The 27,821-nt window shown below is 48.9% G+C and overlaps 1 protein-coding gene across 1 annotated transcript; it reads right to left on the bottom strand.

The window, feature by feature from the left end:
* Positions 1–2,630: 2,630 nt before the first annotated feature.
* Positions 2,631–4,519, bottom strand: LOC148509391 (protein phosphatase 1 regulatory subunit 3C-like). Its single transcript, XM_088443271.1, has 2 exons — positions 4,440–4,519; positions 2,631–4,081 (listed from the first exon to the last, which is right to left on the bottom strand). Exon 2 carries the CDS (start codon positions 4,061–4,063, stop codon positions 3,392–3,394), a length of 672 nt encoding a protein of 223 aa, XP_088299397.1. The 5' UTR covers positions 4,064–4,081; positions 4,440–4,519; the 3' UTR covers positions 2,631–3,391.
* Between the last annotated feature and the right edge of the window lie 23,302 nt (positions 4,520–27,821).

Raw genomic sequence — 27,821 nt, 5'->3', positions numbered from 1 at the left:
TAAAGCAGGTAAAAGGTCTGGAGTTGATTCTAGGTGTGACATTTGCATTCGGTTGCTGTCGACTCTCAATATGAGATCCAAAGAGCTGTCACTATCAGTGAAGCAAGCCATCATTAGGCTGAAAAATCAAAACAAACCCTTCAGAGTGATAGCAAAAATATTAGGTGTGACCAAATCAACTGTTTGGAACATTCTTAAAAAAACAACGCACCGGAGAGCTCAGCAACACCAAAACCCCCAGAAGACCACGGAAAACAACTGTGGTGGATGACAGAAGAATTATTTCCATGGTGAAAAAAAAAACCCCTTCACAACAGTTGGCCAAATCAAGAACACTCTCCAGGAGGTAGGTGTATGTGTCAAAGTCAACAATCAAGAGAAGACTTCACAAGAGTGAATATAGAGGGTTCACCACAAGATGTAAACCATTGGTGAGCCACAAAAACAGGAAGACCAGATTAGAGTTTGCCAAACAACATCTAAAAAAGCCATTACAGTTCTGGAACAACATCCTAGGGACAGATGAGACAAAGATCAACTTGTACCAGAGTGATGGGAAGAGAAGAGTATGGAGAAGGAAAGGAACTGCTCATGATCCAAAACATACCACCTCATCAGTGAAGCATGGTGGTGGTAGTGTCAGGGCGTAGGCATGTATGGCTACCAATGGAACTGGTTCCCTTGTATTTACTGATGATGTGACTGCTGACAAAAGCAGCTGAATGAATTCTGAAGTGTTTTGGGCAATATTATATGCTCATATTCAGTCAAATGCTTCAGAACTCATTGGACGGCGCTTCACAGTGCAGATGGACAATGACCTGAAGCATACTGCAAAAGCAACCAAAGAGTTTTTTAAGGCTAAAAAAAGTGGAACGTTATGCAATGGCCAAATCAATCCCCTGTCCTGAATCTGATTGAGCATACATTTCACTTGATGAAGACAAAACTGAAGGGAAAATGCCCCAAAAACAAGCAGGAACTGAAGACATTTGCAGTAGAGGCCTGGCAGAGCATCACCAGGGATGGAACCCAGCGTCTGGTGATGTCTATGCATTCCAGACTTCAGGCTGTAATTGCAACAAAGTATTAAAAAGTGAAAGTTAGATTTAGGATTGTTTAGTTTGTCCCATTACTTTTGGCCCCTTAAAAAGTGGGAGGCACATATAGAAACAGTTGTAATTCCTACACCGTTCACCTGATTTGGATGTAATGACCCTCAAATTAAATCTGAAAGTCTGCAGTTAAAGCACATCTTGTTTGTTTCATTTCAAAGCCATTGTGGTGGTGAATAGAGGCCAAAATATGAAAATTCTGTCAATGTCCCAATATTTATGCACCTGACTGTATGTAAAGTGTACAGAGCCACCAGTCTACCACACAACGTTTGGCTAAATAGAGCAGAAATATCTGGTAATTACTTTGTTCATGGCACTCAGGGCATTTAGTTACATTGTAGTATGAATGACTCAACGCAGAGAGGGAGATTTATCAAGCTTTGGAGGAGATAAAGTACCAACCAATCAGCTCCTGTCACTTTACAGGCGGTGTTTGCAAAATGAGTTAGGAGTTGATCGATTAGTATTTTATTCTTGATACATCTCCCCCATAGTCCCTTCTTCCAAGATAATCATTTTACACTTCATGCACTTACATAACTGCTGCAACCATGATGGGGGAAACAAGGGTGCGATCCTATAGTGATGGCAATAATGTAGGGACCCTGGTTGGTATGTGGTGCTCAGCCCAAGTTGTGACATAAGTCCTCCCCAAACTGATATGTTGCTTTATAGAGGCTTCATATATTGTTGGGAACTATGTAAACAAATTTAGAAGCCTAAGAGGAAGATACACTGCAGTAGCGCTTTGGCGATAAAAGCTACTTATTTCAGTAGTCAGCCCAGTATACTGTCACATGTAAGGAGAGTGGAGCTTCTCTGCTCCAATATGGGTACTATTTTATCTTAAAACAATATCTGTGATAAGGAAATATTTGCTTACAAAACGCAAATGTGAGCCCATTAATTAGCTACTGAAGGAGATTGTTAATCCCACACTACTCAGATCAGATTATTTTCTCCCCCAAAGCAGTTCTGGTGGAGGCATCATCACAGCACTGTGCGAGAAACAACTGTAACTGCAACTAACAACCCATTATATGCAACAGTCACGAATCCCATGTACCATTATCACCAAGCTTTAAATCTGCACTTTAGTCTTCAAGAAACGTTTGTTTTTTTTGACGTTTTGAAAAAGTGGATTAAATGCCAAAGCAAGAGATAAATTACTTTTAAATACACGGTTGCTTTTAGTTCACTTTCTTACAAAAGGTGTGTGTGCGCGTGAGGGGGGGAATAATGATTGGTGTCGGCACTTTGGCCGGGGGTAGCCGTTTTAAGAGTCTAAACCCGGCCTCTATAGGCACGATCAGCATCAAATGAATAGCGGACCACGATCTCCCGTCACTTTAGACGGAGAACGGGAACGCTAAGACAATTGAATTCCGCCCTTAAATGTAAATACTGGTGTAGTTTGTCACCTACAGTGGCAATGTTACCCCAAGACTCGCTAAACAAGAACTAGGCACAAACATTGAAAAAAAAAATAATATATATATATCCATACAGAGCTGAAGGTTGACAACATTTTATTAAATCTGCATTAAAACCATAGATAACATACGAGGAGAGTTTCAGCCACCAATGTTGTAATCCATGCCATGAGATTTGCATTACACAGGACCCAAGTGTTACATTTAAGCTTTAAACAGTGTAGATTTTGCCCACATTATAATTAGCACAACAGAGGAGGAAGGTTACAGCATTCGCGAGAAAACAGCCAGCAACACCTCTCACCTCAGTAAGTATTTCACCCCATGTGGTCTGCACAAACATTAAAGTGCAGCAGTTCCCACAGTGTAATTGTACATTGATCGCCAAAAGATTGCACACTATAAAAATATATAGACGTGACATCACTAAGGCAAAAGACAAAGTGCCTCGTACCTCATTGAGGCCATTAACACCTAGTGTCATGTAAATATTGGTTCAGCACACAAAATAATCATCATCTCAGTTACAGATACATCCTCATTTTACTCAGGTAAAAGTACAAAGCATGTGATATAGCCTAGTCTCCCTGTAACACTTAAGGCTCCGTTGCATAGCCTTGTGTGAAACTCACAAGCACGACTACAAGCCTAAAATACTGCATAATGCAGATCAGTACAGTCATTAGATTTTAGCAGCCTCACATCTATTTTACACTTCTCTGAAGAAATGCACCAAATTTCAGATGTCCTCTTGATCTACAAGAGAGGCTGCACAACACCATAATAGGAAAAGTTCCAGTGGACCAGCACTTTCATTATAACGTTCCCAGATGGCTCAGGTCACCAATAGGCACTCTGCGTATAGCTGCTGCGCTCCACCTCCTTCTGCAAAACGTAATTCTTGCCTCCATTGTTGTCCCAGAACTCCTTGCCGTGGCACCAGAAGTAGATACAGAACTCTGCCAACTGGGCATCAGCAGGCAGGGGAAGCCTGAAAGAGAAGGCATCAGTCTCCCCTCCACCATAAGGGTCACGTAGATAAGAACACGGAAGATCGTACCAACTCAGCCAGCGGTCATAGCTCACCCGGAGAGTTACCCGCTTCTCAAAGCCAATGTTGCGTACCCTCACAGTGCCAGCCACCGCTGCTCCCTGAACGGCACATTGTTCAAGACACACCTGTTCCTGTGTCAGCCTGGCACGAAAACTGGCATAGTCCTGAGTTGGAGACTGGAAGTCCAGAGTGTACGTTGAGGTGGAGAGCGGACGTAAAGCTCGCAGTGAAGCCAAGGCGAGCAACAGGGGATCTTCATCAAACAGTGTGCGAGAGAAGTGACGCACTGTGGTCAGCGCCAGCCCAAGGGCATCAGCAAACACAACTCCTTTCTTAGGAGGATCTGGGGGACGGGTAGTAGGAGCCAGGCATGGCCGGAGGGTTCCAGACGAAGGGCGCCGCAGATGGTGAGAAGGTGAGGGGCTGAGACACAAGCACATGGAGAAGTCGCCAGGCATGGTGCAGGTAGGAGCCACCTATGCATTAAAAAACAAATACTGACATTCTTAAAACATTTGAATCATGGATAGGTTAAAAACATTATAATTAGCATGTAAAGATATATATATATATATATATATATATATATATATATATATATATATATATATCCCCCTCTATCTCACATGAACACAAGACTATCCACAATCTCCCTGATTCTCTTAGATAAATGATTACTTTCCACCACTGCATCACCTCCTCACATTACAAACTCAGTTTCTGCACCTTTATAGGAGTTCACCCAAATATATATTACAGACCAGGAACAGAAGTGTAACATAGGGCTACTGTGCAGGGACAGGCTGTACATGGAGCAGGGGGTACAATACTCACTAAGCACGGGGGACGGCGGAATATCCTAGTAAGAGTCTCCAGGGAACGACGGGGAGGTAGGGCAGGCGGCACACCGGTGGAGAGATGAGGCGGACGCGTATCCTGGGTGCAGAGCGCCGGCCGCCTGTGTGGAAGGTAAGGCACCGCACACTGAACGCCACAGCCCCGACTCTCCCACCGGCGCTCTCCGTTGAACTGCGCAGCTAAAGAATGAGCTCCAGGACGCCGGCTAAAGACTCTGCCAGGGTCATGTGACCATAAGAGGAACAGCCACTTACAGCGGAGTCTTTAATTCACCAGCCAATGAGTAACTGCGGAGAGACGTCAGCAGGTGAGGCGGCTCCTCCCCCTCCTGCGTCATCGCAGCTGTGATCTACACGTGTATGGGAGATGCGACCCCGTGCTCCCTCTGCTCATAGTGTGGACGTGGCATGCTGAGACTTGTAGTTCCACATCAGCTTTACTTTAAAGTTTCCCACTACTTTCTATAGTAGACATTTATCTCCTGGGACTTGCATTTGTCTATATCACTGGACAGACAGCTGCTCCTTGGTGTTCCTGGCTCCATTAATATATGAAAACCTCTATACCAATTGTCCAAATTTGGGCAGGACATTCCTGATTTTATGTGGGTAACTGAAGCTCTGTTAATAATGGCTAATGCTGGGCATACACTATACAATTATCTGTCAGATATCTGTCCAATCTGGCTGGTTAGAATGAAAATCTGGTCATGTATAGGACAGGCTTGCTACCCTCCTGATTTGGTCAGGAGCCTCCCAAATATCAGGTGCTGCTCTCGACACCCGGGAAAGGCAGGCAAGCCTCCCAGCTGACGCCTGCCCCCCGACTACTAATAGAAACCCCCGCAGCGAGGGGGGGGGGGGCGGTGACGCGATTTGCACTGAATCGTGTCATCGTGGCCCCGCCCCCTGCTTCACAATGCCTCTTCTTTATCGCACCCGTTACTGGGAGAAAGGAAATTAAAGATTTTGTTTGTGAGGGGAAAGTAGCCCAGTTGATTGTGTTTTTGTTACAGGTAATTGTAGCAACTGACAATAAAAAAGTTGGAGAAACCTATTGGAAGAGGTGCCCGACCAGGAATATAAAGGGCAATGTGATAAAAGGGCAACGTCTTGCAGCTGAGCTTAGGAGGTATTGCATTGGGAAATAGAAGAAGAGTGGATAGAGGATGCCTGGTGACTACCATTTTAGTTACCAGATAATGGGGGAGATGTAAGAAGACCAGAAGCGGTATAAGTGCACGTTAGGTGCGCTGATACCGCTTCTCCCCGATGTATGATCGGGGGTCTGAGCGGTAAATGACAGAGGCGCTATGCGCCCCTGTCATTGTCGGCGCTATCTACAAGATAGCAGCGCCGATAGCCTTGGCCATGTACGAACGGTCAGATTGCCTGACCGTTCGGCCCGCTGTAGCTGTAATTATCGACAGCTACAGCCAGGCACTGCCCTATCTCCACATCAGGGACAGCGCTGTCCCTGCTGCCGGCTCCAGGCTGCACGCGGGGATCTCGCGATACTTGTGAGATCCCGCGCATGCTCAGCAGAGCCGGCCGGGACAGAGACACAGGGCATCAGCACTAGGCTGATGCGCTGTGGTCTCTAACAGGTAGAGCCGGAGGGGGGAGTTAACGCTCCCCCTCTCTGGCCGATGAGATGTTCTTACATCTCATCGGTAGTGCTTCCTGCTTCACCTCGGTAAAGAGGCGAAGCAGGAAGCATTATAGCGGCACTTTAAGTGCCGCTATCATACATCTACCCCAATGAAGCTTAAATCTGGGGACAGGAATTATATTAACTTATGCTCTTATCACCGAAACAGTTTTTTTATGTGCTCCGTTTAAACAATGCTCTTAAAGCAAATGCATCAGAAACATTGCCCCCTTTAAACCTAGACCTGCAATTTGTGCAAATATATTTAACTTTTCCCACTACGGCCCTAAATGTGTGGAGTTTATATATTCTCCCTGTGCTTGCATGGGTTTCCTCCGGGTACTCCACAAATATACTGGTAAGTTAATTGTCTCACAACAAAAACTAACCAGCGTGTGAGCATGTGGTAGGGAATATAGGCCCTCATTCAGAGGCGGTCGGAGGATGCAAGCGGTGCTCAGAAACTGGGCGGCCGCTTGCATCCTGACCGCCCGCCTCTGTTGTGGTCGTTAGGCTGTGGGTTAACACCCACAGCTCTAACGACCGCTCCGGTGATGGTTGCGATGGTCATACGATGGTTGCGATGGGCTTACGACGAGACCCTAGGGTAGGGTCTCCCTTGTTGTAAGCCCCGGAGAGCTTCTGGTTCTGTCAGAGCCGGAAGCTCTCCACTGACATCACTAGTGATGTCAGTGGAGCCTCCCCCAAGCGGCAGGCGTTCCCATGGGAACGCCTCCGTTTGGGCTGCCACCCCCCCGGCCCGCCTTCCAAACGGGGCGAGCTGTCAATCAACATCGACAGCTCGCCCCCTTTGGATCGAGATCCGGTACGACCGGCGCTGTCGGTCGTAGCGGGTCTCACGCATGCGCACGACGGCGCCGTCGTGCGCATGCTCTGTGGGGGGCCATCGACCCAGTCCGAGCGCATCGGCGCTAACGATCGGGTCTGAATGACTCCCATAGAGTGTAAGCTCCGTTGGGGCAGGGACTGATTTGAATGGCCAAAATATTCTCTGTAAAGCGCTGCGGAATATATGTGTGTGCTATATAAATAACTGTAGCCATTATAGACAGCACGACCACATTGTGATTGCATCTGCTTCCACAACAATGCTCAGCACAGCCATCAGGCCCTCGCTGCAATGGTGGAAGAGTGTAAAAATCAGTACTGTAGCCCAACGAGGTCTTTCTCCACGTCCTCAGTGGTGACAGAATACAGGCCCCAGTCCATATTTTCAACATGATTTCTTCTGCAACATCCAGCATTGCTACTGGAAAGTTTATTTCTATATAGATTTAGAACAATGTAAAAAAAAAAAAAAAAAAAATGTACGACACCTGTAGTAAATACCAAAGGGCCAATTCAGGTAGCGTTGTTGGTGCCGTTGAGCTTGTTCAGCTATCGGATGTGAGGAAAAAGTAGACAATTGCTGTTTCGGAATGACAGAGCCACTAAATTGAATTGAACCCCGAATGTTCCATCATACTCGAGAATTTGAATGACAATAAAATACCAAATTAAAAATTTTGAGATGTAAGCCATTAAGGTCAATTTCATAAAAAAATAGATTACCAGAAAATAAATATTACAAAAAAAAAAAAAATTTTGGGAGTTGAGTAAATGATAGACATAACTCATACTACTCTCCTGGGAGTCTCCCGAAAATCGGGTGACACTCCCGCCACCCCACAAGAGTAGGCAAGTCCCACGGAATGGCAGGCAGCCCCCCACGATCACCGCAAAAGTGGGCGGTACGGGGGTGCGATGACACAATTCAGCACAGTAATATCGGCATTATAAAGTGGGGGGCGGGGCTGCGATGACACAATCGTGTTGGCACACCCCCGCTCTGCCTACTCAAACCGCACCCACCTTCCCTGCTGCACCAACCTGGCAGCCCCATCCTGGAGGGGGCTGCCCAAATGTCAATAAGTATGACATAACTTATGTACCAGATCTACTGCCATGTAGATGAGATATTTTTTCTTTTAATTATTTTTTTTAGATATATTTATAGTTCAATACTGATAAACAAAGAGTTTTCAGATACTTGAGTACATGGTGTTATTGTAGTGGTAGCAGGGTCTTGCTTTTTGTACCCCCTAATCTGGAATCGGTATGATTTACCGCCCATGCCCGGCGGTTGGAATCCCGACAGCGGCATCCCGGCAGGGGAGAAAATCCCGATCATCCAAGGTAAGTATTCTCTAACCTAATTCTACCCCCTAACCCTAACCTTCTACCCCAGTGCCTAACCCTAACCCCCCCTTCCCCGCCGCCTAACCCTAAGTCCCCTCCGGTGAGCCTAACGATAACCCCCCCTTCCCCTAGCCTAAACCTAACCTCCCGGGGGGGTGCCTAACCCTAAGTCCCCCCCGGGAACCCTAAACCTAACCCTGCGGCTGTCCGCGCTCGGCGTCCCTTCGATCGGGATGCCGGGCGCCGGTCTCCCGCCATCGGTAAAATTACAGGCGTCTAGATTTAGAAGCCTGTCATTTAACCCTCGCCGGGATTAAGCAGTCGGGAAGCTGGCTGTCGGGATTAGGTCCGCCGGCATCTATATGAAGCTATTATTTTGCAGCAATTATGTGCTAAACTCGATGTGAGTGGCCCTGACTACCACAGAGCAAGACAGCCTCCATCAGATCCCATTTATACATCGTGTACTGTACATGCAGAGACAGAGGATAATGGCTAAGGGCAAAATGTTAAACAATGTGTACATGTGTAATGCATGGGTAGTGGGGGAGAGATAAAGACAGAAGCAAAAGCAAAACGGTTTTTCTTTATACTGTAGACTTTAAAATAATTATCATTTATTTATATGGAGCCACAAAGTGTATGCAGCACCATACCAGAATCACAATAAGATAAATAACAATACAAAATGAATATAAATGTAAAAGGGATGAAACAGACAAACAAAATGAGAAGCAATCCCTGATCCTGGGCCAGAGAAATGGGATAATATTGTAGTAACCCGCTCTGCATTGTGTGCATTAACCAGCACCCTGTTCCTAATATAAATGTATGTCCTGGGCCTAACAGCAGAACTGCAAGTGTGATAAGTTAACGTTCCATAGCTCTAAATATCCTTCATTCAACTGCCACAGTGATGAGTATAATTATTTAAGGGGAGATAAAAAAAAAATAAAAAAATTAAATTTGTATACATGCCCGCACTAACGGGATGCATCAACGCCGTTTTCGGAGGTTTGAATACATCTTTTCTATGCACCAAACCTTGGAAAACTTTCTGGAGCTTGGACCCTATAGGCAACGACATCTATAGATGGCGTTGCCTGATAGAAGCCTATGGGCTTCTTTTTGTGAGACTTCTCCGAGAGGGTTCCAATAGGATCCCTTCCAGGGTTCCTCGCGTCTCGCGCATTCGCTAAGGGACTCCCGGGTCATAAACCCAGAAATCCCCACACCGCAAAGAAGGGCTTTTATCGGAAGAACTGTCCTTTGCTTAACTATTCATCCATACAGTGTTACCAAATCAACGGTTGCATGCGATGATTGATGCATCCCACTCACAGTCTTTATTTGATAAATATACCTTTAAGTTAAGTTTATTCCTTTAAGTTGTGTTAGCTCGTTATCACAGTTTCACTAAAGCTGGGTACACATTAGACGATATTTCGACCGGTCCGACAGATCGGTCCAACAGGTCTTCAAAATCGGCTGTGCATGCTCTATGTCGGGCCAAGCGCACTCCTCTTAGGTCGTCAGTCGCATCTTCAGGTCAGCCTAGATGTAGCTCAGTCTGACAATGTGACTGCCGACCCCATGCAGCGGGATGCAACTGGTGCCGACATAGCGGGTGGTCGGGCACCGGATCGTGTAATGTGTACCGACTAACTTATATGTCGGCCCGTCGCCCATGCGGTTGTCTGTCGCATCGTTGGGTACAAACATCGTAAGTGTGTACCCAGCTTAAGGCTTCAAAAGATAAAGATTACATTTGTGGACAAATCATTAAAGATCCAACTACCATATTGTGTGACTTCTGGATAAACTCTGCTGGTGTCCATATCCTCTAAGGGCTTACCCAGCTTCTGTCCATTCGGTTAACAGCATGGGACAATAGTGGGGAATAGAGATCATTGATTGCACTATGCAGGCGTCTCAGAGTTGTCTGCTCGGAACAAGCCTATCAGCAGCATTCATGTGCAAAGCTCCAAGCAACTGGCTCTGACAATCACAGAACAATTCAGCCGCTAACAGATCTCTACAGCTTATATACAATAGGGACTGAGGCTAATGGTCAAGGGTGAGATGCTTTACAAACAACAAGTGTAAACCTCTAATGCTTGGTAAATAATGGTAGCAGCAGAACGGTAGTACAAGTGGCTGCTGTACTTTTTCACTGTTAGTACAACATGACAGCTCTGCATTATATGTGTGCATTAGCATACCTAGTGCTAAACCCAGGGGCAATCGCCTTCTAGCACAGCTGTGTCAATAAATCAAACCCATTGTCACAGCCTGCAAGAGGAATAATGACAGGACGGGGACAGGGAAGCCTGTTACTGAAGGCAGCCAGCAGGGAGTGTGGTGGTGGTGACAAACTTAATTCACACCAACCAATCTGCCCCTAGGGAACTATGGGAAATACCTTTAACAGAAACATGTTACTTCCAGGAATCTGTGAGTTTGGCCAGGATTAGGGGAGGGGGCTGCAATACCACAGCAAACCTAAATCTATGTTACTATTATCTAGTCTTTATATAGTATTTTTATTATCATTTATTTTTTATATGGCGCCACAAGTGTTCCGCAGCGCCTTACAAAGTACATAGACAAATAATTAACTAGTGACTTACAATACAATACAATGCAGGACACGGACATGTATAATAAACATTGCTATATTAGCGACCTTTACGCCCACATAAGCAGCCGAGTGTTAGTTGCCCTAGTAGGGAGTAAGAGATAAATTAAATTACAGTAGGGAGAAGCACAAGAGGGTAGAGGGCCCTGCTCGAAAGAGCTTACATTCTTTCAATTCAATATACTATGCTGAGCTCTGTAGAAAATGATGTTAATATTAGTTCAGTCAGTAGTGATACATATGGTCTGCAGCCTTCTCTCTGATTAGGGTCCACCTAATTCCAAGCCAGACTCTGGGGCATTTAAAATTGGGAAACATAACTGAAAGCATAGTGTATCATAGAACTAAAAACAAAATATATGTAAATAAAGTACAATAAGTATTTCCATGTATCATGTTTTTGTAGTGAAATAAACTGTCTTCTATCACTGCGGAGATATAGCCTGCGCCAGTTTACGGTGGTAAATGCAAGTATTTGCTACTACCAGCCTTAGGTAAAAGTAAAGAAAAAAAAAAAGAAAAAATTGGGTTTAAACCAGCTAACCCTGGAGTGAAGTCACTATTTAATAGGAATTACAGGCTCCATGCATACACTAGATTGTGGATTCCCAATGGTCATGGACGTTTTTAGAATATAAAGGAGTAATAATGTGTAAAAGTGTTCTGTCGGAGAGTCCATTTCATTATTTTTTTCAGTGTACAGCCATGGCCAAGCTGTGAGAATGACACAAGTATTGGTTTTCAAAGTTTGCTGCTTTAGTTTTTTTAGACCTTTTTGTCAGATGTTACTATGGTATACTAAAGTAATATTACAAGCATTTCATAAGTGTCAAAGGCTTTTATTGACAATTACATTAAGTTTATGCAGAGTCAATATTTGCAGTGTTGACCCTTCTTTTTCAAGACCTCTGCAATTCACCCTGGCATTCTGTCAATCAACTTCTGGGCCACATACTGACCGATGGCCGCCCATTCTTGCCTAATCAATGCTTGGAGCTTGTCAGAATGTGTGGGTTTTTGTTTGTCCACCCGCCTCTTGAGGATTGACCACAAGTTCTCAATGGGATTAAGGTCTGGAGAGTTTCCTGGCCAAGACCCAAAATTTCTATGTGTTGTTCCCTGAGCCACTTAGTTATCACTTTTGCCTTATGGCAAGGTGCTCCATCATGTTGGAAAAGACATTGGCCCCGATTCAGAGCCGGACGCTCTGACCAGAGAGCTCGCTCTGAATCAGGGCCCACCTCCATAATTATAGAGCGTCCTCCTGGACGCTCGTATAGCTGTGGGTCACCACCCACAGCATATACGAGCGTGCAGGATTATGGTCGCGATGGTCTTGACCATCGCCACTGCGAGCCGAAGCCTGCGGTTGAGTTTCTCATCCGCAAGGCCTGGAGTGATTTTGGCTCTATCAGAGCCAAAATCACTCCCACTGACATCACTAGTGATGTCAGTGGGGCCGGCTTCAGACGGTAGGCGTTCCCTTGGGAACGCCCCCGTCTGGGAGGCACGCCCACCAAAGGGGGCGTGCTATCAACATCGACAGCACGCCCCCTTTGATCAGACAACGAGCGAAGGAAAGTCCTTCGCTCGTCGCGTCTCGCACACGACGGAGCTCCCTCCGTCGTGCGCATGCGCAGTGCACACCATCGACCCACTTGCGAGCGGACAGCTGCTCGCGAGTGGGTCTGAATCAGGCCCATTGTTCATCACCAAACTGTTCTTGGATGGTTGGGAGAAGTTGCTCTTGGAGGATGTTTTGGTACCATTCTTTATTCATGACTGTGTTCTTAGGCAAAATTGTGAGTGAACCCACTCCCTTGGCTGAGAAGAAACCCCACACATGAATGGTCTCAGGATGCTTTACTGTTGGCATGACACAGGACTGATGGCAGCGCTCACCTTTCTTTCTCTGGACAAGCGTTTTTCCAGATGCCCCAAACAATCTGAAAGGGGATTCGTCAGAGAAAATAACTTTACCCCAGTCCTCAGCAGTCCAATCCCTGTTCCTTTTGCAGATTAGTCTGTCCCTGATGTTTTCCTGGAGAGAAGTGGCTTCTTTTCTGACCTTCTTGACACCAGGCCATCCCCCAAAAGTCTTCATCTCACTGTGTGTAAAGATGCATACACACCTGCTTGCTGCCATTCCTGAGCAAGCTCTGCACTGGTGGTGCCCCGATCCTGTAGCTCAATCAACTTTAGGAGACGGTCCTGGCGCTTGCTGGGCATTCTTGGGTGCCCTGACGCCTTCTTCACAACTATTGAACCTCTCTCCTTGAAGTTCTTGATGATCGGATAAATGGTTGATTTAGGTGCAATCTTACTAGCAGTATTGTCCTTGCATATGAAGCCCTTTTTGTGCAAAGCAATGATACCTGCACATGTTTCATTGTAGGCAACCATGGTTAACAGAGGAAGAACACTGATTTCAAGCTCCACCCTCCTTTTAAAGCTTCCAGTCTGTTATTCTAACTCAATCAGCATGACAGAGTGATCTCCAGCATTGTCCTCGTAACTCACCTGTGTTAACAAGAGAATTACTGACATGTCAGCTGATCCTTTCGTGGTAGGACTGAAATGCAGCGGAAATTTAGTTTTTGGGATTAAGGGCTCGATTCAGATACGCTCGCTAGATGCGTTCGCACGCAGCAGTCAGCTAATATATGCAAAGGCTGCGATCGCACGGTAAGACATTCGTACGCCCACTATGTTTTAGCGTGCAATGGCAGTGTGATCGCAAGCCAGTCTTATGATGCCCCCTTTCCCTTCGCAGCACACGTCATCTCCAGGAAGTGTATGCAAAATCAGTAATATCGAGTGCCATCAAAGCCACTCGCAACACTTGTGGTTGATCCTACCCAGCCGCAAGCACTGTGATCGCTGCAGTGTGAAACACAGCCAGGTGACGTGTACAATGACGCTCCATGTTAATTATGCACGCCCATGAACGCACAGCCACGCCTACGTTCGCACTTCCGCACCCCCGTTTTCATTGTCCTTCCCGTCACCACCCACAAACGGCTCGTCCCGTCACTCATTCTTACGAGCCGTCTGAGCTTCACGTGCGATCGCTTCACAAATGCAGGGACTGGCTTGCGCATGCGCAGATAGCAAAAAACGGCCAGCTGCAAGGTCTGAATCGGGCCCGAAGTTCATGGGCATGGGAAAGAGGGACTTTGCAATTCATCTGATCACTCATTACATTCTGGAGTATATGCAATTTGCCATCATAAAAACTGAAGCAGCAGACTTTGTGAAAACCGATACTTGTGTCATTCTCGTTTGGGCATGGCTGTTTTTTTTTTTTTCAGTGGTTTTTTGCAGGTTGACTGCAGGTCCAAGAAGGCCCTAGAAGCCAGGGCATGCTGGCACTTGTGGTTCCAGCATGCTCTAGCAGACAGTAAATTTGTGCATGTTGGCATGACCGGTCATGCTGGGATCTATATAGTTTACCAGCAAAACATTTTAATTCTATTAAACATTTATTACCCCCACACCCACCGGAGAAGGCAGCTTTGGAAGAGCAGTCCTGGCTGGTGTCTAGTGTTTTCTAGAGGGGGAGCTTGGGGAAAGAAATGTTTGCAAATGGAAGAGATAGACAAGTATGTATGTTGTAATGTGTAGAGGGAGATGACGCGGGTATATAATGTATAGAGGATTCTGGCTACAGACTATGCACGGTGTCTGTATTATGACAGGGGAAAGTGATGGAATGAGACAGGAGACAGACAGGTGCATCTGGTGTATAACATGGAGAGGGCGTTGGGTACAGATGATGCAAAGCCTATGTATTATGACAGGGGAAAGTGATGGAATGAGACAGGAGACAGACAGGTGCATCTGGTGTATAACATGGAGAGGGCGCTGGGTACAGATGATGCAAGGCCCCTGTGTGTATTACATGCCTGTGCACTAATGACCCCAAGAAACTCAGTCACATTGCTCAGGTTAATGCTTTCAGCATCCCATCCCACAGCCTGTAGTTCACAACTGGCAGTAGATACTTATTCCCGGCTATTACACAGATCCATTGCTGCCTCACACTAAATGCAAGCTGTAGACAGTAATTTATATTCATGCCCTCCCTTTCCTCCCCTCCCTACACAGCATGCTGGTTTCATTAGGACAGCAGATTGCTCCCCCACCACCTGAAAGCACAGTTGTCCAGTTTACAACCCTCCCCCACCACATTAAAACCAGTTTCCCAGCTTACAACCCTCCCCCCCAGGACATCATATAACCATTGAAACTGCATTTTAGGGTCAGACACAGACCCTCATGACATACTGACACATTTATTAGGTATAAAGATAACAAAAGGTTACTGCTATTAACAACAGTCAAAGAACTTGCTGACTACACACTATGTTACCCACAATAAATGTGCACTGTCCCAATGTCAAGGGCAAGAGCCTTTCTGGTTACTGATGCATTACATTCAGTTTGTTAGACGTACAGTGCATTACACCTACTGCTGACTTGTACATGTCCGGCCAGAGCTCTTCAGATAATCTGTGCTCAGTGACACATAACTTACAGGAAAGTCCGTCTCTTTTATGCACTGTAGAAACCGGCACACCATAAGAGTCTCAGCCCTGGTGCCAGATAAATTGGTAATGTAGAACAAAATTAGAGGACAGCATTCAGGATAATTACAATAAATCTAAAATATTACTTGTGCAAGGAACAGGGACGTTTCAGATCACTTGTGATCCTTTTTTAACTCAACTATTCTTTGTACAATAATCATTTCAGGTATACTGCAGCTATATAGAATCTTGAGAGAATATACATTAGAATCTATATTATTGGCTCCAGTTGTGCATTAAAGGCTTGCAAACATGCTCCTATTACATTTGGCTTAAAAAAACAAACAAAAAAAAAACCAATACAACCTCATATAAACAAAATAAACGAGGAGCCACTTCTGCAATCTAACTCCATATCCAGCACTTATATGCAAATGTAATATAGACACCAGCAGGCACATAAATCCATAAAATTAAATAAGTCATATGCAAAACTCAAACATGTATGAAAAAACAAGAGATATGGTAAGAACTTACCTTTGTTATCTCTGTTTCTACGAAGTCCATAGGGTCCACAGGGTTGACCTTGGGGTTATAGCTGGAACAGGATCCATGGGCACCACACAGTTAAGCTTTTAGCTCCCAGGATGCACTTGGGTCCTCCTCTATACCCCGCCCCCGAGCCACAGGCACCTCAGTTGGTAAGCAGCCTAGGCCGGAGGAGAATATGGAACAGAGAGAAGGAAGACTGGAACACACAAGAAACCATACTCACAGCAATAGGAGACGGAAAACCGGTGACCAGCCACACAGCCCATTTGAAGCAAGGTGCGTCAGGGCGGGCGCCCTGTGGACCCTATGGACTTCGTAGAAACAGAGATAACAAAGGTAAGTTCTTACCATATCTCTTGTTTTCTACTTCAGGGTCCATAGGGGGTCCACAGGGTTGACCTTGGGGATGTCCCAAAGCAGTTCAACTAAGGGCGGGGACGCTCCTGTGCTGAAAGGAGCACCCGGCGCCCAAAGGAAGCATCCTGAGAGGCGAAGGTGTCAAACGCATAGAACCTCAAAAACGTTTGAATAGAAGACCAAGTGGCCGCCTTACACAGCTGAACAGCAGAAGCGCCACGTCTAGCAGCCCAAGAGGGACCCACAGAACGAGTGGAATGAGCCTTAACAGAGGCTGGCACAGGTAAACCCTCTTGTGCATAAGCCTCACAAATAACGGAACGAAGCCAATGGGCTAACGCTTGTTTGTTGGCAGGCCAACCCCTCTTGTGAAAACCAAAGAGGATAAACAAGGAATCAGACTTCCTAACCGAAGCCGTCCGGTCTACATAAATTCTAAGCGCCCGGACCACATCTAAGGAAGTCTCACCAGCTGAAAGATCAGGGGACTGAAAAACTGGCACAACAAGTTCCTGATTAATGTGGAACTTCGAGACCACTTTGGGCAAAAACTCAGGACGAGTGCGGAGCACCGCTCTGTCCTGGTGAAAAATCAGGAAAGGAGGGCGACAGGAAAGCGCCCCCAATTCAGACACCCTCCTGGCCGAAGCAATTGCCAGGAGAAAAACCGTCTTAAATGTCAGCCACTTGAGCTCCACCGCCTCAAGAGGCTCAAACGGAGGACCCTGCAGGACCCGTAGCTTCACCGCCAAGTCCCAAGGAGCCACAGGAGGCACAAAGGGAGGCTGGATCCTGATAACACCCTGGAAAAAGGTGTGAACGTCTGGTAGTATTGCAATCCGCCGTTGAAACCACACGGACAAGGCGGACACATGAACCTTCAGAGATGCAAGGCGTAAGCCGAGATCCAATCCTGACTGAAGAAATTCCAAGATCCTAGAAACTCGGAACACCTGAGGATCATAATGTCTGGACTCACACCACTGAAAGTAAGTGTGCCACACTCTGTGATAAATCCGTGCTGAAGCAGGCTTGCGTGCCCTGAGCATGGTACCAATAACCGAACTGGAGAAGCCCCGAGACCTCAAGACGGCTGTCTCAAGAGCCACGCCGTCAAAGACAGCCGACCCAGATCCGGGTAAAGGCAGGGCCCCTGAGACAACAGGTCCCGACGCTGAGGAAGAAGGTACGGAGCGTCGATGGAGAGGCTCCTGAGATCGGAGTACCAAGGACGTCTGGGCCACGCCGGAGCTACCAGCACGAGCATGCCGCCGTCCTGCTTGAATTTCCGCAGAACCCGAGGAAGCAGGGATAGCGGAGGAAACAGATACGCCAGGTGAAACGTCCATTTCACCGACAGCGCGTCCACCAGACTTGCGCCTGCGTCTCTTGTCCTTGACCCGTAAACGGGCAACTTGTGATTGTGACGGGAGGCCATCAAGTCCAGCTCCGGCAGTCCCCACCTGTCCACGAGTAGCTGAAACACCTCTGGGTGAAGCGACCATTCCCCGGGATGCACGTCGTGACGGCTGAGGAAGTCCGCCTCCCAATTGAGGACTCCGGGGATGAAGACCGCCGAGATCGCCGGAATGTGACCCTCCGCCCAAGTCAGGATACGAGACACCTCCGACATCGCTGCCTGACTGCGAGTTCCGCCTTGGTGGTTGATATACGCCACCGTGGTGGCGTTGTCGGACTGCACCTGTACCGCCCTTCCGTGAAGAGCGGGGCCGGACGACTGCAGGGCCCTGTATACTGCCCGCAGTTCCAGGATGTTGATGGGGAGAAGTGCTTCTTCCGCTGACCAACGACCCTGAAGCGACAAAGAGCCGGTCACTGCCCCCCAACCCCGGAGACTGGCATCCGTCGTGAGCAGGACCCAGTCCGGGATCCAAAATGGGCGCCCCTCGACCAGATGAGCTGTCTGAAGCCACCAAGCCAAAGATTGCCGAACGTCCAGAGACAACACCAGCACCTGAGAGCGGATCCGGTGAGGTAACCCGTTCCATTCTGATAGAATCAGCCCCTGCAGGGGCCGGGAATGGAACTGGGCAAATTCCACCATGTCGAATGTCGACACCATGGACCCCAGAACTCTCATAGCCGAATGGACCGACAGGCGGCAACGGCTCAGGCAACTGTGTATCCGCAGCTGTAGGGAGGCGACCTTCTCCGGAGTCAGGAAGATCCTTTGCTGACGCGAATCCAGCAGGGCTCCCAAATGAACCATCCGCTGTGATGGAATCAGGGAGGACTTTTTCCAATTTATCAACCACCCGTGTGCTTGCAGGCAAGCGATCGTCAGGTGGAGATGTTGAAGCAGTACCTCCGGGGAGCTCGCCAGCAACAGGAGGTCGTCCAGATACGGCAGCAGCCGTACATTCTGGTTCCGAAGATGTGCGGCCATGACCGCCATAATCTTCGTGAACACCCTCGGTGCCGTGGAGAGACCAAAGGGTAGCGCCCGGAACTGATAGTGGTGTTGAAGGATAGCGAACCTCAGATACCGCTGGTGTGAAGATGCTATCGGAACAACAAGAGATATGGTAAGAACTTACCTTTGTTATCTCTGTTTCTACGAAGTCCATAGGGTCCACAGGGTTGACCTTGGGGTATAGGTTGGGAACCAAATCCGGGCACCACGCAGTTAAAGCTTTTAGCTCCCAGGATGCACTTGGGTCCACTCTCCCTATAACCCCACCCCCCAGCCAGAGGCACCTCAGTTTGTAAGTAGCCAAAGGCCGAAGGAGGAGAGAAAAAGAGAGAGAAAACTGGAACACTCTAGAACCATACTCACAGAAAAGGAGACGGGAAACCGGTGACCAGTAACACAGCCCATATGAAGCCAGGTGCGTCAGGGCGGGCGCCCTGTGGACCCTATGGACTTCGTAGAAACAGAGATAACAAAGGTAAGTTCTTACCATATCTCTTGTTTTCTACTTCAGGGTCCATAGGGGGTCCACAGGGTTGACCTTGGGGATGTCCCAAAGCAGTTCAACCAAGGGTGGGGACGCTCCTGTGCTGAGAGGAGAATCCGTCGCCAAAAAGGAAGCATCCTGAGAGGCAAAGGAAACCAATGCCTAGAACCTTAAAAAAAGGTTTGGACAGAAGACCACGTGGACACCTAGTAAGGCAAAACAGCCGAGGCGCCACAACGAGCCGCCCACGAGGGTTACATGACCCGAGAAAAAACAAGCCTCAACGACAGAAATGCCTACCTATGGGTAGGCCCCTGAGGAAGACATACGAGGCCATCCAGCCAACATTTCATTATAGGCCGGCCATCGTTTCCTGTGAAAACCAGAAACCGCAGACCACCAATAAGGAGTCCGATTACCATAAGGAACTTGAACGGATCATATAAAGCCAAAGAGGCCGGACCACAGTCAATGAGGCCACACCAGCCGAGAAGACTGGGGACTGAATGGCCGTACCATAAGTTCCAGAATAATATGGAACCTAAAAACCACTCTAAGAAGAAATACAGGGCGAGAGCAACTCACACCCTGACCTGATGCCCTCCAGAAGAGGGAGCCACATGAGAACGCTCCCAATTCAGACACTCTCCTGGTTGATTTAAACACCCTGAGAGAGAGAGAGCTTAAACAATAGACCATGTAATGGCTATCACAACCAGCAGTTCCATTGACTGTCCCCGGACGGAACAAAGAACCACTACTAACTCCCCAGGAGTCCCTAGGGAGGACAAGTGGAGGCATAATCCAGAAAACACTCCAAAGGATGAACTGGATACCAGAGCGGAGCAATTCCATATCTTAACCATACCGACAGTGTAGAGATCCGCACTGTCAGGAAGGCCAGGCCAAGGGTGAAACCCAAGCCAGCCGGAAGGAATGCCAGAATATCTGAAAATCCTGGACACCGGAGGATCGTATCGACAGGTACGATACCATAAGAATTATGTATGCCACAGTCCGTGGCAGATCCCAGCAAAGTCTGGCCTATCTGCTCTAAACATCTCAATGAAGACAGAGCCAGGGAAGCCCTAGGACCACAGTAGGGGCGCAGTCAAAGACAAACGATCCAGGTCCAGGGAAAAACAAGGACCCTGAGACAACAGGTCCAGATAGTGAAGCAGTAGGAACGGAGTATCGATGAGGAGACTCCGAAAATCTCAGTACCAGTGATGTCTGGGACGAACTGGAGCCCCCAGAAGGAAAACCCCTCCGTCTCGAATTAAACTTCCGAAGACCTCGAGGAAGAAGGGAGACCGGAGGACACAGGTACACAAAGTGGAAGGACCACTTCACTGACAAAGAGTCACTGAAGGTAGCTTCAGTACTCCTGGAGCTGGACTGTAACACCGGTAATGTGTGATCAAGTCAGAAGGCCATGAGGATCAATCCCCTCAGGGAGGCCCCCTCTGCTCACCAGGAGTTGAAACCTCTCTTGGAGAAGAGACTAGTCCCCGGGATGCACGTCGCAACAGCTGAGGAAGCCCGCTTCCCAATGGAGAGCTCCGGGAATAAACACTGCAGAGTTGGCCAGGAGAAGACCCTTGGACTATGTCAGAATGGATGACATACCTGACATTGCCACCCAACTACCAGTGTTGCCTAGATGGAAGTCACTGTTGTGACACTGTCGGACTGAACCTATTCAGGTTTACCGTGACATATGGGTTAGGCCAGAGTGAAGGTCCAAAACAGCCTAAAGTATCAACAAGTTAAGTGGCAGGACAGAAACGACAGACGTCCAACTGCCCCGAAACGAATGCGGACCAGACACTGTCTGTAGCAAAGAACACCCTGGACGAGATGGCCATAGCCACCCGGACAGAGACCAACTCGCCTCCGGAGAAAGTATCATCGTTCGAACAGCGATCCGATGGGAAAAACTCGATCCATCTGGAGGGGAGTCAATTATGGCAAGGTCTGGAATGGAACTGAGCACATTCCACCCTACCAAAAGGTAGACACTCTGGTAGACCGCGCATCACAAAGAGTAATGACATATGTCGAATGCGTAGATATCCGCACACTCCAAGTTGAAGAGTGGAGATCTTGTCTTACGCCAGAAAAATTCTCAGAGTCTGAGAATCCAGCAGTGCTCCCAGATGAAGAAAACCCTGTGAGGGATGTAGGGAGGACTTTTTCTCCGTTGACTAATTATCTGTGCCGAGAAGAAGCCACGGTTATCCTGACCTGGCGGTAAAGTACCTTGGTGATCCTGCTAAAAGCAGGAGACCGTCCAGAGAAAGGAGCATTCGGATACCCTGAACAGGTGAACTGTCAGAAAATCCATAAGGCTGGTAAACCCCGGTGGAGTTGAGGACAGTCCCAAAAGGCAGAGCCCGAAACTTACAAGTGTTGCTGTGGCACAGCAAACCTGAACCCATGCTGATGAGATGGCTCTGTACGTACCCGTAGGTACGTATCCTGAATACTCAGATATACCCTAAAATCCCCAGGTTCCAAACGTCGGATGATGGAGCATGGACGATTCCACCTGAGTCCAGGCACCGTTGGAATCTGATTCAGGGATTTGAGACAGAGTATAGGCAAATGAGGACCAGTCGGTCACCGCCCCAGAAAGAAAGTAGAACAACCAGTCCCTTACTGAGATAGTGAGGTTGGCCGAAATAGCTCTGCTTACCACAAAGACTGTATAGCTTTCTGGGATTGTAAGGCCCTGATCAGGTCTGAAGAAGGGCCCGTGTAACAATGCCTGTGAGGAGGCTGCCTGAGCAATGAGAGGCCGTTGAGAATCAGTACCTCACTCTGGAAATTCCCCAGATGTAGACCTGTCCCGTCAGGCTGAGGGTATATCCTCAGGTGTAGAAACAGGGTCGTCCGGAAGTCCAGGACTGCTCGGTACTGGATATGGTGGCCCCCATGGAGGCCGACAGCCTAGGAAAAAACAGGCCTTTAGGCTGACCCTGAGGACAAAAAGACTTAACAGAGTTAGTCCGAATGTAGTGGGAGTAGCTAAAGACGGTATCTCCCCATTAGTGATACTGCCAATGATGCAACGATCTTGTCAAGGTCAGGACCAAACAAGATCTTCCCCATGGAAGGAGTGTGCACCTCTGCTTTCCCATAACGCAGCCATAGGGTACTGCGGCGGATACAGACGCCGCCGAAACCCTGAAAGTTAGAAGACCGGCATCCCATGAGGTAATCCCACATATGACCACTGCATATTTTATGTGAGCGGCAAAAGATATTTGAACCTCAGGACGTGTTGGAGGGGAAAAACGTCACAAAAGCATCACCATGCGATGGCCATGGTAGGACGGGCAACAGGCCCTGAAAACGAGTACATTGAATTCAGGCAAAGTTACCACCTACGGATCCGTAAAATCCGTCCAGGCCGGGATGGGAGGCGTATTAATGCCTGTAACCCGATGATTAACATACAAATCCATCCCAGAAGGGGATTTCCATTACTTGTGAGGACCCTCAGGGAATGGGAAACAGGAGGCCTTTGTGACTCCTCGTATCTGGCGACAGCCAGACTCCCGCTATGAGATCCACCCTCTGGGCAGAAAACGGGAGATGTATGATACAGGTGCAGGATCGACATTCTCTATATCCAGAATGAACCTGGCTACCAGTCCCAAAGCAGGGATAATAATACTTGAAATCGGCTCCCCCCATGTGAGAGGGAAAGAGCCGAATATACCATCCAGTTCACGGCAGAGCCACTGGTCAGTAACCACAGGACGTATATCACGCCAATTAGTATTTCTATAAAACAACATCCACCAGGGTGGCCGTTGTGGTAATCCCTGCAAGGGGAATGACAGACCGATGTGGTATCGGAGGTAATTCATGTACTGTGAAAAACCCCGGCGGGGAGCGACAGTCTGTTGCACAGGGGTAAATTGCAAGAAATTGCGAGATACCCCGAGTTCAAAAGGGCAGTATGGTGAAGTAACTCCAAGCGAGTGACGACAATGGGGCCCGCCTGGCGATCCTCAAAGGAGAGGATCCTGAGAAATAAACCGCCCTTTAAGGGGGTCGTGCAAGGGGCCCGGCGCCAGATGGTGCCGCATACATAAACCTTTCTGAGTTAAAATCCTCCGCACTAATTCCTGCAGGCTATGACTTGCAGGATCGCAATAATGGGTGCAGTATCGTGTGCAATCTCCTGGTCAGATATATCTGACTATCTTGACGGAAATATTAAGCAGCGCCATACCGGTCCTGACTGACGCTAAGATTAGCTGCAGGGACCCATTATCAGCGTATGCAACTCACAGTTCCATCTAACATATGGCAACGTGCAGCACGCAACAGTATGTGACAAACCTCACAGATATTAACAAATATATATATGTGAGGTCTCAGAACCACCCCAGGTACACCTGTATTAGGGCAGATAAAGAAAAGGGATAGATATACACTGACAGGTGAGAGAAAAAGCAGACAGTCAGCACTAGCAAAAGTCACATACAATGCAGAAAAATATATATACATACATAAGCATGACATATAATATACTGCACAATGTCGCTACATTCAACTGCCCAGATTCAGTGTCTGGGAAGGCTATAGCGCTGTGTACACTCACCCAAATGGCCAGGTACGCAGGGGGACTGGGCTCACTGTCATCCTAAGAGTTCTGCAGCACCACAGAGAGAAAATGGCCACTGGAGACCTCAGAAGAAGCGTGGCCCGCGGAGGAAGCAGCTCAGCGACGCCAGACTGTATTATTGAAAGGCGCGCTGAGCTGAGGGGAGGAGCCGCTAGACAGGGAAGGCTTCCTCCCCTGGCTAGCAATTAACCCCCCGGGATGCCGGCTCCCGCTGCCGCTATAATCCCTGGTGGGCTGTGGACACGCGGGGTATGCCTCCATGGAGGGGGAGCCCGCCGCCACCGCTAGCGCCTCCGGTCTGTCCCCAGAGACCGGAGGCATAAGGCTGCATATTCACACGTGGATCACCGCAAGCGGTGACCACGCGACTTACCTGTCCCCGTCGATCCGGCAGCAGCCCAGGGATTCCTCCAGAGCCCGGCTAGTACAGACTCTGGGGTCCCGCTGCGATCCCCAGATCTGTACTGGCGTCGCAGCGCCGGCGGGGTGTAGGAGCGGCAGCTCAGACGTCCATTGGATAGTCTGATGCTGCCGCTCTGAAGAGTAGTAAAAAATAATAAAATAAACTCTTTTAAGCTTAGGGGCTGCTAAGCAGCCCCCCTGCAGTAACGGTGACCCAACTCCGGCCGGGCACCAACTTAAACTGAGGTGCCTCTGGCTGGGGGGTGGGGTTATAGGGAGAGTGGACCCAAGTGCATCCTGGGAGCTAAAAGCTTTAACTGCGTGGTGCCCGGATTTGGTTCCCAACCTATACCCCAAGGTCAACCCTGTGGACCCCCTATGGACCCTGAAGTAGAAATGGAGGTAGGCGTCCTGGATGTCCAGGGACACCATGTAATCCCCCGGTTCCATCGCCAGAATGATGGAACGTAACGTTTCCATCCTGAACTTGGGAACTCTGAGGAATTTGTTCAGAGACTTCAAGTTGAGGATAGGGCGATGAGAACCATTGGGTTTCTGCACCAGAAACAGAGACGAATAATACCCCGTCCCTCGTTGTGATAGAGGAACGGGAACAATGACCCCTGCTTTCAGCAAGGACTCTATAGCCTCCTGAACCTGTAACGCCCTGGTCTTGTCCTGAGAAGGACTTGTGCAGAAAAACTGGTGGGGTGGTCTGTGCCGAAAAGACAGGGCGTACCCCTGGGAGACCACTTCTCGAACCCAGGCATCCGTGGTGGTATTGTGCCAGCACTGGGCAAATAGAAGAAGTCGGCCTCCCACTCTGAGGTCCCCCAGAGGGAGGCCCGTCCCATCAGGCCGCAGGTTTATCTTCCTGCTTGGAAGAAGGGCGCCGAGCACTCCAGGCTTGCTTCTTGGGTTTAGAGGCAGTCTTACTTGCAGACTGTCTCGGGAAGGACTGACCTTTCGCCTTACCCTGAACCCGAAAGGAACGAAAAGCCGAACTCCGAACCTTAGCAGGCAGTGCCGCCGAAGGGAGGAAGGCCGACTTGGATTTAGCCAGGGTGTCCACTATTTTGTCCAAGTCCGGACCAAATAGTAATTCCCCATTGAAAGGTAAGGCCTCCAGACCCTTCTTTGAATCAGAGTCCGCTCTCCAGGACCGCAACCACAAGGATCGGCGGCCAGACACCGCTGCAGCCGATACCCGCGAGGTCAGCAGACTAGCATCTAAAGAAGCTTCACCAATGTAAGAAGCAGCGTCCCTCATTTGTCCCAACAACGCCCGCTGGACATCCGGAGCGTCGTCTGGGCAGGTATCTTCCAATGCATTGGCCCACCCCTCAATGGCCTTGGCCACCCAGGAGATGGCCATGGACGGTCGGGCCACCGCCCCAGAGAGGGAGTAAATAGACTTTAAGCAAGTCTCAACTTTCCTGTCCGTGGGATCCTTCAGCGAAGATATCGACGGTAATGGTAAGGTGGCGCCCCGAGTTAAACGGGTGACATGGGAATCCACCGCCGGTGGAGTTTCCCATTTTTTACAATGTGCCTCAGGGAAGGGGTAATTAGAAGCCAACCGCTTCTGAGGAAGGAATCTCTTACTGGGCGCCTGCCAAGCTACCGCCATATGATCAGTCAACTGATCCGACAGGGGAAACACCGCAGAAGCCACCTTAGTTTTTTTGAAACTAGGAAACTTCGACTTAGGAACCGGTGCCTCATCCTCTATAAGAAGAATAGCTCGCACCGCCCTAACTAGTGCTCGCACATTAATGGACGACTTGGTATCCATTTCCTGGACCGAGGCGTCCGAGTCAGTGTCATCAGGGACCTCCCCATCATCTGAGGAACCCTCTGAGTCCGATACCTGAGCAGCCCGTGTCATGAGTGGGCGTTTTGAAATCCTAGAAGGCATGTCAGTCTGCAACATTGACTGAAAAGCCGAGGAAGCGGCCACCAAATTTTGCACGGAGTTGGAGAGCACATCCACCCATGGTGGAGGAGTCGCCATAGGGGCCTGAAAAGGTACCACAGGCTGCTGCGGCACAGGGGAAGCCTGTATATACATAGGCAACCCCGCATAGGGACCTACTGATTGAGACCCAGGAGGACTCCGCAATAACTGCGGGACACCCGGGGAATGGGGGATGGTCGGCTGGGGCACCGCCCTAGTAGGGAGAGCAGTCGGGACCGACAGACGGTCCGCAATAGACACCAGCACTTGAGAAAACATCGCCCACGGTGGTTCCTGCGCCAGAGAAGGTCTGGATGGGCCAGGAGCCACCTGGCATCGACTACACAGGCCATCCTGTGACAAATCCTCCCTATCTACTCCTGCAGAACAGCGTCCGCAGGAGGCCAACACCGGAGCCACTGAGCGCTCAACCTCCTCGTCTGACATGACAGAATATATTATATATCTGGCACCAGGGTAGAAGTAAAACGCACTCACCGGTGTGCTGAACAACAGCCCACAATATGGCACTGAGTAGCACACAACTGTATGTGACGGACCTCACAAATACGTGATCTATATAAGTGAGGTCAGTAGAAACGCCCCTCCCCCACACACCTGTAGGGCTTGTAGGAGAAGTAAAGGGATAGGTATAAGCTGACAGTAAGTAGAAAATAAGCACAGACAGGCAGCACTAGCAAAAGTCACATACCATGCAGGAAGATATACTCACTGCACCTTTACACTACAATCAACCTGCCCAGATTCAGTGTCTGGGAGGGCTATAGTGCTGTGTACGCTGTCCTTAATCAGGGGAGAGGTACACAGGGGGACCGGTCCGCGTGCTCCCTGAGATCTGCGCTGCCACTGGGAAAATGGCCGCTGGAGACCTCAGAGGAGGAGTGGCCGTGTAACTGCAGCTCAGCGACGCCAGACTGCGTGCTGAAAGGCGCGCTGAGCTGAGGGGAGGAGCCGCTGACAGGGAAGGCTTCCTCCCCTGGCTGGCCATAACCCCAGGGATGCTGGCTTCCCGCTTGCCCCTTTATCCCTGGTGGTCTAGTGGTCCCACGGGTTATGGGGGGGGCCCGCCGCCACTGCCAGCAGCCTCCGGTCTGTCCCCAGGACCGGAGGCTAAAGGACTGCATTTAAGGCATTCCGCGCGCCGCCGCTAGCCAGCGACGCGCGGCTTACCTGAATCCCCGGCGACTCCGGCAGCAGTCCTGGGAGGTAGACAGAGTCCGGCTAGTACGGACTCTGCCCTCCCGCCGCGATCCCCAGATCAGTACTGGCGTCGCGGCGCCAGTCGGGGATCAGAGCGGCAGCGTGGGCGTCTGTACAGACAGCCCTTCGCTGCCGTCTGTAGTAAAAAGAGATTAAAATAAATAAAATCTAACTTAAAATAAAAAGCTTCTGGGGGCTGCTCCTGCAGCCCCCCTGCGCGGTGACCGACTCCGGCCAGGCACCAGCTTACACTGAGGTGCCTGTGGCTCGGGGGCGGGGTATAGAGGAGGACC

The sequence above is a fragment of the Taudactylus pleione genome, unplaced genomic scaffold (assembly GCF_031769625.1).
Source record: "Taudactylus pleione unplaced genomic scaffold, aTauple2 ptg000329l, whole genome shotgun sequence".
In the NCBI taxonomy this organism is placed as follows: Eukaryota; Metazoa; Chordata; class Amphibia; order Anura; family Myobatrachidae; genus Taudactylus; species Taudactylus pleione.
This window is presented reverse-complemented; position numbering and strand designations above follow the sequence as displayed.

Bases quoted from the DNA above. Each gene is read 5' to 3' on its own strand.
- LOC148509391 (XM_088443271.1), bottom strand. From the start codon at position 4,063: ATGCCTGGCGACTTCTCCATGTGCTTGTGTCTCAGCCCCTCACCTTCT.